We start from the raw sequence: 12,083 nt of genomic DNA, 5'->3' as shown, positions 1-12,083 counted from the left end.
AGTAAGGTCAAATATCTCTATTTTCATAGTATTTCAAGCCAAGTAAAAAGTAAATAGATTTTTTCAGTAATACTACAATTATCATGCTCTACTTTCTCTGGAAGACAGAATGAACATGCAAAGTTTACAATATAGCTAATCTAAGTGCAATTCTAACACCCACGGTGCGGACAGACAACAGTTGAAGACACTTTTGTAAGTACAAAATCAGTGCAAACAACCCCAGTTTTATTTTTTCCTGTTTTTAGGTTCCCTATTTGAGTTCTGAATCCCTTAATTTTTCTTTCTGCCTGAAAATGCCCAATTCAGACTATACACTGTACTGTATCACAGTCCGCCATATGTATGAATAGAGATTTTGATCCAGTTGTAGATACAGAAACAGAAATTAAAGCCACTGATGACACCAAAAAGACACCACATCAGGTACTATCAGACGCTGTTGCCCATGTAGGTGATGCTACGAAGTCACACACAGAAGCATCTCGGTTGGAAAAGCCCTTGAAGATCCTCCAGCCCAACCATGAACCTCACCCTGACCGTTCCCAACTCCACCAGATCCCTCAGCGCTGGGTCAACCCGACTCTTCAACCCCTCCAGGGATGGGGACTCCCCCCCTGCCCTGGGCAGCCCATTCCAACGCCCAACAACCCCTTCTGCAAAGAAATACTTCCTAATAGTCAGTCTAAACCTTCCCTGGCGGAACTTGTCCACGACAGAAACACTGAACTTTATGCTGCACATTTTAGCAACTTATAATTATTAGTTCTTTAAAACCTAACCTAAAACAGAATTTCACAGCTATCCAAACTTAAGGTTTTTTATCTTATTCTGGAAGATTTTCGTCCCATCATTAAACAGGACCCCAAACCCACTAGGTGAAAGATGATCCACTATGACAAGCTATACAGTGCTTGCATTTTTACACTTCCCATGTCACAAAATCAAGAGTAGAAAACAAACTCTACCCACAGCAATAAGTCTAGCAAACAAATTTGACTTATTTCATTTGTTAGTATGCAAACAAGCCCACAATCATTTAAGGACAAGCTGCAGGCAAGTAGACTTGCTAGAGCCTCTGTAAAACACAAGAAAATGGAAGCAACTTTACGTACAAAGTCCGCATGAGAACAAAAATGCTTCTCAACCTATCTGCAAAGGACTGTCTAAGAGAAACCCAAGCTCCCGAGACTCTGAAGGACAGATCGAAAGGACTGTGAGAAAGCTTGCCCAAGGGCTTCTGCAATGACACAAAAAGCAGCTTCCAGGCTGACTTCTATTAAAAATATTTACCATATCAGAGGATGCATCTTCGTGCTTCTCCTCAGAGTGAGAAAAGAAACTGTCATCAGAAAAAAATATTATGAACACTTCCAATCTGAAGGCACAAGAGGTAGATTTTCAGTCAACTTTTCTCAGAAATAAGATGCAAAAATCCCTCTACTATTTGTGTTCGGCTTTCACTCTCAAGGCAAATTTAAGTAATTCTCCAGCCAAAGACAGGTTTTTCAGGATTGTGAAATACTTTTGAAACCTTTCATACATTATAAACACAGCATGAATACATACCTTGATTTTGCAATCATATTTCCCCCTATACTGATCACTTTTAAAAGATAGAAATGGCTAGAACTCAATTTGACAAAAAACAAATATGGAAACTCCTTGTATGAAACTCGTGGGGAAAGATACCCCCATTTATTTAAAAACATCATTATACGATACAAGATAAGTTATTCCTAAGACCTTTAAATTTTAATTTCACACTAACGGCTTCAACAAAAGGGAGACCTGATCAAATATGCTTATAATTTAAAAGCAAAAGTAGTGTTAGGAGCCTGTGCAACAAGGCCAGAGCAGAGCAAAGCAAAATACACCACGTTTTCTTCTTCTTGAGCTCTGTGAAAGTATTTTCTGATCTGTTCAAGTAAACTGCGGTGGGGGGAAAAGGGGAAGGGGAACTGGGAGAAGAATGTACTTGCATGTTTGTGCTGGGTTGGGTATTTCTTTCCCTCCTTAAGTTTTGATTTAAGGTTAGGAATTTTACTCTCCTAGAATTACTCTCAGTGTTTTTCACAGAAATTATAACTTTGGTGCACTCCTTAAAAATTATAAAGTTCTCAGATTAAGCTGCCAAGAAATTTCTGCCAAGTAAAGTTGAATTCAGTGCTACATTTCGTTCAGGAGATAGTCCTGACATAACAGGAAAAAGCGTAGGGAAAATTATATGTTCATTATTTCATAATAAGATGTATGACCATAAAGATGTTTATTTCAATCTTAATATTAAACAGCCTTCAGCAGAATATTTTCCCTTGCCTCATTTAAAGAAGTGGTTTCTATGAAAGAAATCTTTGAAAAAGCTTCTTCACAGAAATATTTTCAGCGTCATTTCAAGTGTGTATAAATCATTACATTCACAGGCTGACATTAAAAACAGAAGACTTCTGTGTCTGAAGAAAGAGGTTATTCAGAAATAGTGAAGAGAATAATTAGAATTCTTACTACATGCTTTTAAACAATACAGGCTAAACTGTGTATAAAGTCAGAGAAAGAAAATAGCATTTTCTTGCATTTCACATTAAACAAATCATCTGACAAAAACAAAGAAATTGTTCTGGGAACAAAAATCCATGACTTTTCCCGCTTCCAAAGCAAGCGCCCTAGCAAGGGTACTGACTTTTTACTCCTTTTCATTCTACCACAGTAACACAATTTCAAACAAAAAGAACGAAGAACAACCTTCACACAATGGCATAACCCTCTGGGCTTCTGGATGATTTCCTGGAAGATGGTGGTTCTGGATCCACCCACGTACATAACCACAACTAAATTTTACAGTAGCTTGCTGCTTAAAAATCAGCATTAGGTGTGTTCAACGGCACAATTACATGAAGCCCTTCTAAGGAAACCCCAAATTCCTGGACTTCAGCGAGACTTGAACAAGACATGAGCTGCAAGCAAGCTCATCTGAGACAACCACAGATAACCAGGCTGCTTTAGAAGTGAATAAGAAGTTGAAGTAGGTGAAGTGAGAGTTTTTCCTGTGTGCGCTTTTGAACAGAAGATGCGATTTCGACATCATCTTAAACCAGTATAAGAGCCCACGGTGCTGCAAGGGATGGTCTCGCCCTTCTCACTTCCTTTGTATCTGCACTAACAATCTTGAAGCCATGTGTCAAGTCGGTTTGGTTTACAGATCCAAACAAACTCCATCCCAGGAACTAAAAAAATAACACTTTCAAACATCAGCAAGCTGATCTGACTGCTGATGAAGGCAGGTCAAAAGGCAAAGCCACATTTTGGTGTGGCATCTGGCAATAAAGTGTGCTTGGGCCAATTAAGAAACTATGTGTTGAGGTACTTGATATTCTGCTCATCTTGGACTAGATCCAAAAAAAGGGGGAAGATAATTGACAATCATTAACTTCTAAGAATTAGTGCTCATCTGTTCACATGTCTTCATACTAATTATGCAAAGTACCTTGCTTTACAACAGTCTAGCCTGTCACAACTTGGTAACAGACACGGCGCTGCAAGCCATGTATGTTGGCAAATAAAGAGGATATTAACAACTGTGCCTTTCTCAATCAGAAAGAACAAATACATTTTTTAAGTAATGCCTCACAGTATTTTGTGTTTCCACAATGCGTTCATTTTTTCTGCACCCCTTGCTGCTAGCTGAATTTATTCTACGCGCAAGCTTCCTTTTCTTGACCTTGTAATCCAGCGCTACTAGTGCAGCAACGATATTAGCATTGATCCCTGATTGATTCCCGATTGATTCCCACAGGCTGGGTTACCATACGGCTGGGACAGCCACAGCTGTGATCAATGTGCAAATTCAGCTGACAAAGGATGCGATTTCACTGTGTTCAGTATGTTTTGCTTCATATTGGCAGATGTTACGCTCCTCCCCCACAAAGGCCAGGCAGTCCTAAAAACCCACATGTGGTTTTTAAGATAGCAGCGAACAACGGGAAAAAACTGAGACACGCCTGGCAAGCTTGTGCAAACCCTCACGTTAGCAAGGCTCATCTTCAGGGTATGGCTTGAAAAGATTCACGCTGTCTACCTAAGACAGACACTGTTTTAATGTTAAGTACTTGATTTAAAATAAATAAATGAAATGGAAAGATAAAGCAGTTTATTGTTTTCCAAATCTTGTTAACTTGCTGCTACTACCATCTGTTTCCACTCTACCCCCAAAAAAAATCAAGTTTATTTTTCATGGGCCTTTTGTTGACCTCACAATTTCTACCAGAAACATTATTATTGTCTGCTTATATCAGAGTACAGGATTTCCCTGGATTTCCCACAGTCTGACATTATGACCATCTCTAATATATTTGTGAAAACAGAATCCAGAAGTCAGACTGAGTCAAATACTCTCAGAATTTCATTAATTTCCAAAGCAGTGCATTTGAAATTTACTATCTAGCTCAAACAATAATATGACTTCTCAGCTGTTTTTTCTTAGCTCACCAAAATAACTCTGTTTTACTGCTTGGCCCTCACAAAAGACAATGGCATTCACCCACCCTAAAATACATTTTCCATCTATTTTCAAAATTTCTCCTCAATGAATAGAGGGAAATTGACTGTAAATAGGATGCCCAGCAACTTTAAAAACATTTTGCATGTTCAAAAAGGGCTTCTGCCGTGCCCACGGCCGCCCCTGCAGAATCAACATCAAGAGATTTTGGAAGCACAATTTTTGTCATACAAGAAGTGACTGGGGGGGTTTAGTCTGGAGAAGAGGAGGCTGAGGGGAGACCTCATGGCCCTCTACAACTCCCTGAAAGGAGGGTGCAGAGAACTGGGGATGAGTCTCTTTTACCAAGTAATAAGTGATAGAACAAGAGGGAATGGCCTCAAGCTGCGCCAGGGCAGGGTCAGACTGGCTCTTAGGAAGGATTTCTTTGCAGAAGGGGTTGTTGGGCGTTGGAATGGGCTGCCCAGGGCAGGGGGGGAGTCCCCATCCCTGGAGGGGTTGAAGAGTCGGGTCGACCCAGCGCTGAGGGATCTGGTGGAGTTGGGAACGGTCAGTGTGAGGTTAACGGTTGGACTAGATGATCTTCAAGGTCCTTTCCAACCCAGATGATTCTGTGATTCTGTGATTCAGCAAGTAGCAAATATTAAACGTAAAGAAAGAGATTTCAATGCTGTGTGCATTTTACAGGACCAAATCCCCTGCTTCTTGACTTTAAATGGACAGCGATACTCAATTCTGTATTTCAGAGACCTCAAAGCACACAGGAACAAGCATGAATCTCTCCTTACCAAACGTTTGGGGCTACCTGATGCCATTTGCAAATTACAAGCTTGTTCAGGATCTTTGGCACTTCAGCACATCTGAACAGGAACACTATTTATTAAGAAAGCACATCAGTATTCATACTGGTATTTTCTATGACCACGGGATAGTGCAGCCCGCTGACATACTTGTTTACTGTCAGCAACTCACAGATTGGCCCTCACCATCAGCTCAGGGGCTGGAAACAAAGTGGTGTTCTTCCATGGGTGCAAACAAATGACAGGTTGCCCACCACCTACACACACATACAAGCTAGTCAGACGTCCAGCCTTGATGCATGCTGTGTTTAATGGGCTGATATACGAACACCAAGTCTGTATTTTCACTTTCTTAAATTGCAGCGTGTTATCGAGGACACCAACTATTCCCCCTCAAAAAACACTATTACCTGACAAAATGACAATATTTGAAGAAGTAGGAAAGCCTAGTAGCTCCAGTGTAATTCTTCTGCCATCAGTCGATCTCTGATCAGAAGGACAAGGCAAGTGTCCAGCACTTCAGCAGAAATCAGAAGTTAAGGGACGGTGCCTTAAGACTAAACGGACTTTCAGAGCCCATTCCTGGGCCACAAGCGCTGCAGCCACAAAGCACGAAGCCAGATGTTTTGCCACCAGTTCAAGGTGAACGAGAGCAAAGGGGTAACTTCGGCTGAATCTCCACAGGCAGCCAAGTTAACGCAACAGCTCTGCTCCCCTCCTTGGCAACTTTTCCTTCCCAAGCACTTATTCTACCTTCCTATCCATATCAACCACATAGTCCCACATCCCTCTTAACTTTGGCCACAGCTTAGCACTCAGCAGACCCCAAGTCACCTTCCGTAACATGGTAGAAACCCATCCATATGCAAGGAATGGGGTTTGTTTCTCTTTTTTTTTTTTTTTTCCCCTCCTTCTGTACTTCAGCAAGTTAAATTAGCTGCCTCTTTGCATAGCTAAAATACAGTACATTCCTTAAAAAAAAAAAAAAAAATTGGTGAAACAGTGCTATTACAAAATCCTGAACCTCAGTATAATTACATAAGGAACACATGGATACAAATTGTTAATCTTTCAACAGACACGTCCCCTGCTAAAACTGGTTGGGAAACCACAACAACTCTTCCGTCCCCCCACCACCATGCTCCCAAACACCCCACCGACTGCTCCTCTGAAGCCATAGGAAAAAAGCCACATACTAAACCATTATGCAATTAAAATCAGAATGGTTTAGAGGATGATAGTATTAGGCGTATAGGCACAGAGGATGTAAAAATTAACCCAAGTACTCATTTTGCATTTCCCCACATAGATACAGAGAGAACCAATCTGTATTATGTTACACACATGGGTAGTTAATAACAAGGATTTGCCTACTCTGTTTTACTTAAAGGTAACACAGACTGGGGGGGTCCAGAGCGCTACCAAATACAACAAATTTACACTGATTTTAGATGGTGATATCTAACAAAAGCATTTAATAGAAATTTTTTTCATAAATGCATGTATTCTTAAGGACAACATTCACCAGTAGACACAGACACATGAAACATGACATCACCTTCTAAAACGACAAACACTTTTTTGGGCAATACTCTTAGCTAAGGGATTTTTTTTCTTTTTATTTACAAAACCATTCTTTACTTGCTTTTGTTGTTACAACGCCGAGGGTCGCTGTGATAAATGCCAGCTGCCAACACACCATACTGCAAACCAAAACTCTGAAGTATGTGGAAGAACTCCAAGAATTATCTCTGGCCGTTTCTCTATTCTTTATATAGTCTTAAGAATTTTTCCATTCCTGTTTGGGACTTGGGGGCAGGGGGAGGAGGGTAACGGATTGTTTTGTTTTAAGTTATTTTTATTAACTGCCTGGTATCTGGTGACTGCTTGGGAAATTTATTGCAAACACTGGCCTCCCTGCCTCCATCTGGCCTGAAAAAAAAAAAAAGCTGCACAAGAACAAATGTTGAGGAGGAAAAAAATTAACGGATGACACGCCTCCTACAAACACGCCCAATTACAGATGCTGTCTGGATCTCCCAGTGGAGCTCAAAAGCTTGCAGATGTTCACAGAGAGCCTGAATGTTCTCATTGCAACTCTAAAACAGGATCTCAGATTACAAAAATCACTCATAAAGAGAGAGGCTTCAGTGGAAACCATTTTCTCTTTCAGCTTTTTTTTACCATCTTGGTATTGTGTTACTGATCATGAATTTTTAGATACTTTCCAGCTATAAACAAATACTAAGCCCTTTCTAAACAAATAAGATTAATTTATTCAGTGAAAAAAATATTTATAAAGGTCACTTTTCCCTCCCCTTTATGATTAATTCAGTTTCGAACTGCAGGCAGAGAGGGAACATAACCATCACAGAACAGCCATGTTCATGTATTTCAAACAAACAGAACGACCTCCATTTCTCTCTCACAGTGCAGAATTTCTCATTTCACAGGCATATTGTCCAAGAAGTGGAAACATTTTTACTCTCTTCTCGCACCAAATATAAATTTTATTAATTTTTTTTTAAATTAAAAATCTACAGCAATCATAGACCCACTTTAATACTCAGGTAGCTTGACCAGCTGTTTGTCTCCCATTTGCGTGCAGTGTCCCAGTTCCTCTATTATCTGACTTCACACTGATGAATACTTCCATGTATTGTGCTATAACTACTGAAAGCATCAAGCACTTCAGTTCCTGGGTTGTTCTTTGTGATAATAGAATCACAGAATCCTTTAGGTTGGAAAAGACCCTTAAGATCATGGAGTCCAACCGTTAACCCAACGCTGCCAAGGCCACCACTAAACCATGTCCCTAAGCACCACATCTACACGTCTTTTAAATACCCCTGGGGTTGGTGACTCCACCAGTTCCCTGGGCAGCCTGTTCCAGTGTTTGACAACCCTTTTGGTGAAGAAATTTTTCTTAATATCCAATCTAAAGCTCCCCTGGTGCAACTTGAGGCCGTTTCCTCTCTGCAGACGCTTCAGACAATACACTGTAGCCTAATACACACAGGAGTGCACCTTAAGTCTTTAAAAGGAAACAGAGCTCTAGCAACCTAACAAAGCTCAGCCGACACCCGAGCTCCCACAGAGCCAACGCTATCATCTAACATGTCCCCACACCCCATCTCTTGTCAAGCTCTATCCCCCATATTTCTGAAGCTCAGAGCACGTTATTGCCTTCATACCCTCAACAGGGTCTCCACAAGCCAGCCAGCAAGTGCCCCCACAAATACACAATCTCCTTTCTCTCCATAATCCCTCAAACCCTCCCAAATCTCTGCTATCCCTACCCTAATTCAGCTTTCCTACCTTTCACAAGTCTTTCTTCCCTACTTCCAAGGTAGCCCCACACCCATCCGCTCCCAAACCAGACCCAGGCTCAGGTCCCCACAGTCCCAAACCCCCTCTCTCCAATCCAGCCCCTCTCCAAGATCCCCAAAACCTCTCTTTTTGTCTCCCTGCCCCCAGTCCATCCCCCACACCCTCCTCCCGTGGGATTCAGGATTTGCCAATCCCTGCACCCACAAGGTCAAGTCAGGCCCCTGCCTGCCATCCTGCCAAGGCCATCAGTGCTTCTCTCCCCACAGCCACCTGCAAAATTCGCCTGCCCCCCATGATGCCCCATCCCTTCTCCCCATAGCCCCAGCCCCTCAAACGCTGCTCCTAATGCTCCAGCCCCCCACAATCACCCCAGCCTCCTTAAGGGCTCCAAATCCCCCTGCAATACCCCCCAAAACTCCTTGCCACGCCCCCAACACCACAAAACCTCAGTGTCCCCAACCCCTCCATTCTAGCCTACCTCAGCCCCCCCAAAGCCCTCAACCGCCCCATCCTTCCCACCAACCCACCCCAACGCCCTTAACATCCTATTTTCCTCCCAGGCACCCCCTTCAGCGCCCACAGCTCTCTGAACACCCCACTTCCTCCCACACCAAATCCCTTAACACCCCCAACCCCTCCCCATCAGCTCCCCCCAAACCTCCGCACCACGCCCCCTCGCCCTTAACACGCCATCCCCGCTCCATCCAGCCCCTTCAACACCCCCGGCCCCTCAGAGCCCCCCAACACCCGGCCCCACCCCACCAACCCCCTCAGCGCAGCCCAAAGCCCGGCCCCGCCCTGTCAGCTCCTCAGCGCCCCCCCCCCTCATTCTCAACACCCTTCCCCGCCGGTTCCCCCCGCATCTCCCCCCCCGGTTACCTGACGAAGGCCTCGGCGGCCCGGGGCCGGCGCGGTGAGGGGCGCGGGGGCGGCAGGAGGAGCGCGGAGCGGCCGCACAGCGCCATGGCGACGGCGACGCGGCGAAGGGACGAGGCAGCCGGTACCACCGCGGCCGCTGCGCCCCGCCCCGCGCCGCGCGCACCACTGCCCCCCCCGCCGCGGGGGGGGACGACGCGCCACCGTGTGCCCTCTGCCCGCGCTCTTCGCTTTCTCGAAGGCGCAGGATCCAGCCCGACTTGCTTCTCTATTCACACGGAGCCGGGGCGGGAAGGATTCTACGGCTGACAGACAGCTGGGCGTAAATATAGCGGGGATACGGGTGGCTCCCCCCTCCGCGAGGCATGGGCTCGTCCAACTCCTGCCGCCCCCCCGCGCACGGAGCCCCGGCGCAGCGCTCGTTCCATCCCCCCCCCCCCCCCCCCACCGCTCGTGGGCGCGTCCGACCCCACCACAGACACCCCCCCCCGCCGTGGCGTCGGCTCATCCGACCCCCCCGAGCCATGAGGGGCGGTGACACGGACGCCACGGACCCCCCCGAGCTATGGGGGGCGGTGACACGGACGCCACGGACCCCCCCGAGCTATGGGGGGCGGTGACACGGACCCCACGGACTCCCCCGAGCTATGGGGGGCGGTAACACGGACCCCACGGACCCCCCCGAGCTATGGGGGGCGGTGACACGGACCCCACGGACTCCCCCGAGCTATGGGGGGCGGTAACACGGACCCCACGGACCCCCCCGAGCTATGGGGGGCGGTGACACGGACCCCCCCGGACCCCCCCAAGCTATGGGGGGCGGTGACACGGACCCCACGGACTCCCCCGAGCTATGGGGGGCGGTAACACGGACCCCACGGACCCCCCCGAGCTATGGGGGGCGGTGACACGGACCCCCCCGGACCCCCCCAAGCTATGGGGGGCGGTGACACGGACCCCACGGACCCCCCCGAGCTATGGGGGGCGGTGACACGGACCCCACGGACTCCCCCGAGCTATGGGGGGCGGTAACACGGACCCCACGGACCCCCCCGAGCTATGGGGGGCGGTGACACGGACCCCCCCGGACCCCCCCGAGCTATGGGGGGCGGTGACACGGACCCCACGGACTCCCCCGAGCTATGGGGGGCGGTAACACGGACCCCACGGACCCCCCCGAGCTATGGGGGGCGGTGACACGGACCCCCCCGGACCCCCCCAAGCTATGGGGGGCGGTGACACGGACCCCACGGACCCCCCCGAGCTATGGGGGGCGGTGACACGGACCCCACGGACCCCCCCGAGCTATGGGGGGCGGTGACACGGACCCCACAGACCCCCCTCCGAGCTATGGGGGGCAGTGACACGGACCCCACGGACCCCGCGAGCTATGGGGGGCGGTGACACGGACCCCACGGACCCCCCGAGCTATGGGGGGCCGTGACACGGACCCCACGGACAACATGGAGCCGTGAGAGGCGGTGAGTCGGACCCCCCGAGAACTCCACGGGGCGATTTGACACGGACCCTCTGGAGCCCCGAGGGGCGGTGTGATACAGACCCCCCCCCACGGAGCCCCACAGAGCCCCGCGGGGTGGTGACATGGACCCTTCGGACCCCCCCGAGCTATAGGGGGCGGTGACACGGAGCCCACGGACAACACGGAGCCCCACAGGGCAGTGTGACACGGACCCCCCCGAGCTCTGAGGGGTGATGACACGGACCCCACCGACCCTCCGGAGCCCCACAGGGTGGTGTGACACGGACCCCCCCTAACTCCACGGGGCGATTTGACACAGATCCTACGGACCCCCTGGAGCCCCAAGGGGTGGTGTGACACAAACCCCCCCATGGAGACCCACGGAGCCCCGTGGGGTGCTGACATGGACCCCCTGGATGCCCCGAAGGCCTGTGGTGTGACACGGACCCCACAGAGCCCCGTGGGGTGATGTGCCCTGGCCTCCCCCAAAGCACTGCCCCCCCCAGCCTACAGCACACCCCCCATGTCACCCAGCATTGCACCCCCATGTAAACGCCTCCCGACTCACCATTCCTGCACCGCCGGGCCCCAAAACTGCAGCAGCCCCACCCAGGCACCCCTCTGGGGTGAGTCGCCAGCACCCCCACTATCTCCCACAGTCCCTCTCTTGTTCCTCCCCCCCCCCCCCCCCCCCCCCCCCATTACCCCCCCTTTCCAACCAGCATCATCTGCACATGGCCCCCTCTGTGCTGGCCATGTCCTGGTACCAGCACAACCACCCTCACTGACACCTTTTATTCGCTTTACACCAGAAATTCGGGGGATGAGGAGAGCAGAGCCCCAGCCTCCCCCCCCCCAAACAAAGCCGAGCTTCACCTCCCTCCATCCTGCCTTGTCCTGCCCAGCTCAGAGCTGCCAGCCTCGCCACAGGCTCTGGACTTTGACACCCCCCCCCTCGCCTTCCCCAGTCTTTCCCATTTTACTGTTACTGCGTCTTTCCACCAACCCCTTGGGCCTGTGTGTTGCATCATTGCCAAAAAAAAAAAAAGAACAACCCAAAAAGCCAGCAGAGCCAGCACCGCACTGCCGGATTTTAGGTCCC

At 48.7% G+C, this 12,083-nt stretch overlaps 1 protein-coding gene and 1 non-coding gene across 2 annotated transcripts in view; one reads left to right on the top strand and one right to left on the bottom strand.

The window, feature by feature from the left end:
• Positions 1-9,621, bottom strand: part of DNAAF9 (dynein axonemal assembly factor 9) — an 84,621-nt gene extending 75,000 nt beyond the window's left edge. The window contains exon 1 of the mRNA XM_074821779.1: positions 9,505-9,621. Coding sequence (XP_074677880.1) covers positions 9,505-9,590 — 86 coding nt within the window. The 5' untranslated portion in view covers positions 9,591-9,621. The remainder of the gene's footprint in view (positions 1-9,504) is intronic.
• LOC141923650 (U11 spliceosomal RNA) lies at positions 4,647-4,754 on the top strand. The gene has a single exon (XR_012623366.1). It is a non-coding gene; the product is annotated as a U11 spliceosomal RNA (small nuclear RNA).
• Positions 9,622-12,083: the final 2,462 nt, after the last annotated feature.

The sequence above is a fragment of the Strix aluco genome, chromosome 4 (genome assembly GCF_031877795.1).
Source record: "Strix aluco isolate bStrAlu1 chromosome 4, bStrAlu1.hap1, whole genome shotgun sequence".
Classification (NCBI taxonomy): Eukaryota; Metazoa; Chordata; class Aves; order Strigiformes; family Strigidae; genus Strix; species Strix aluco.
This window is presented reverse-complemented; position numbering and strand designations above follow the sequence as displayed.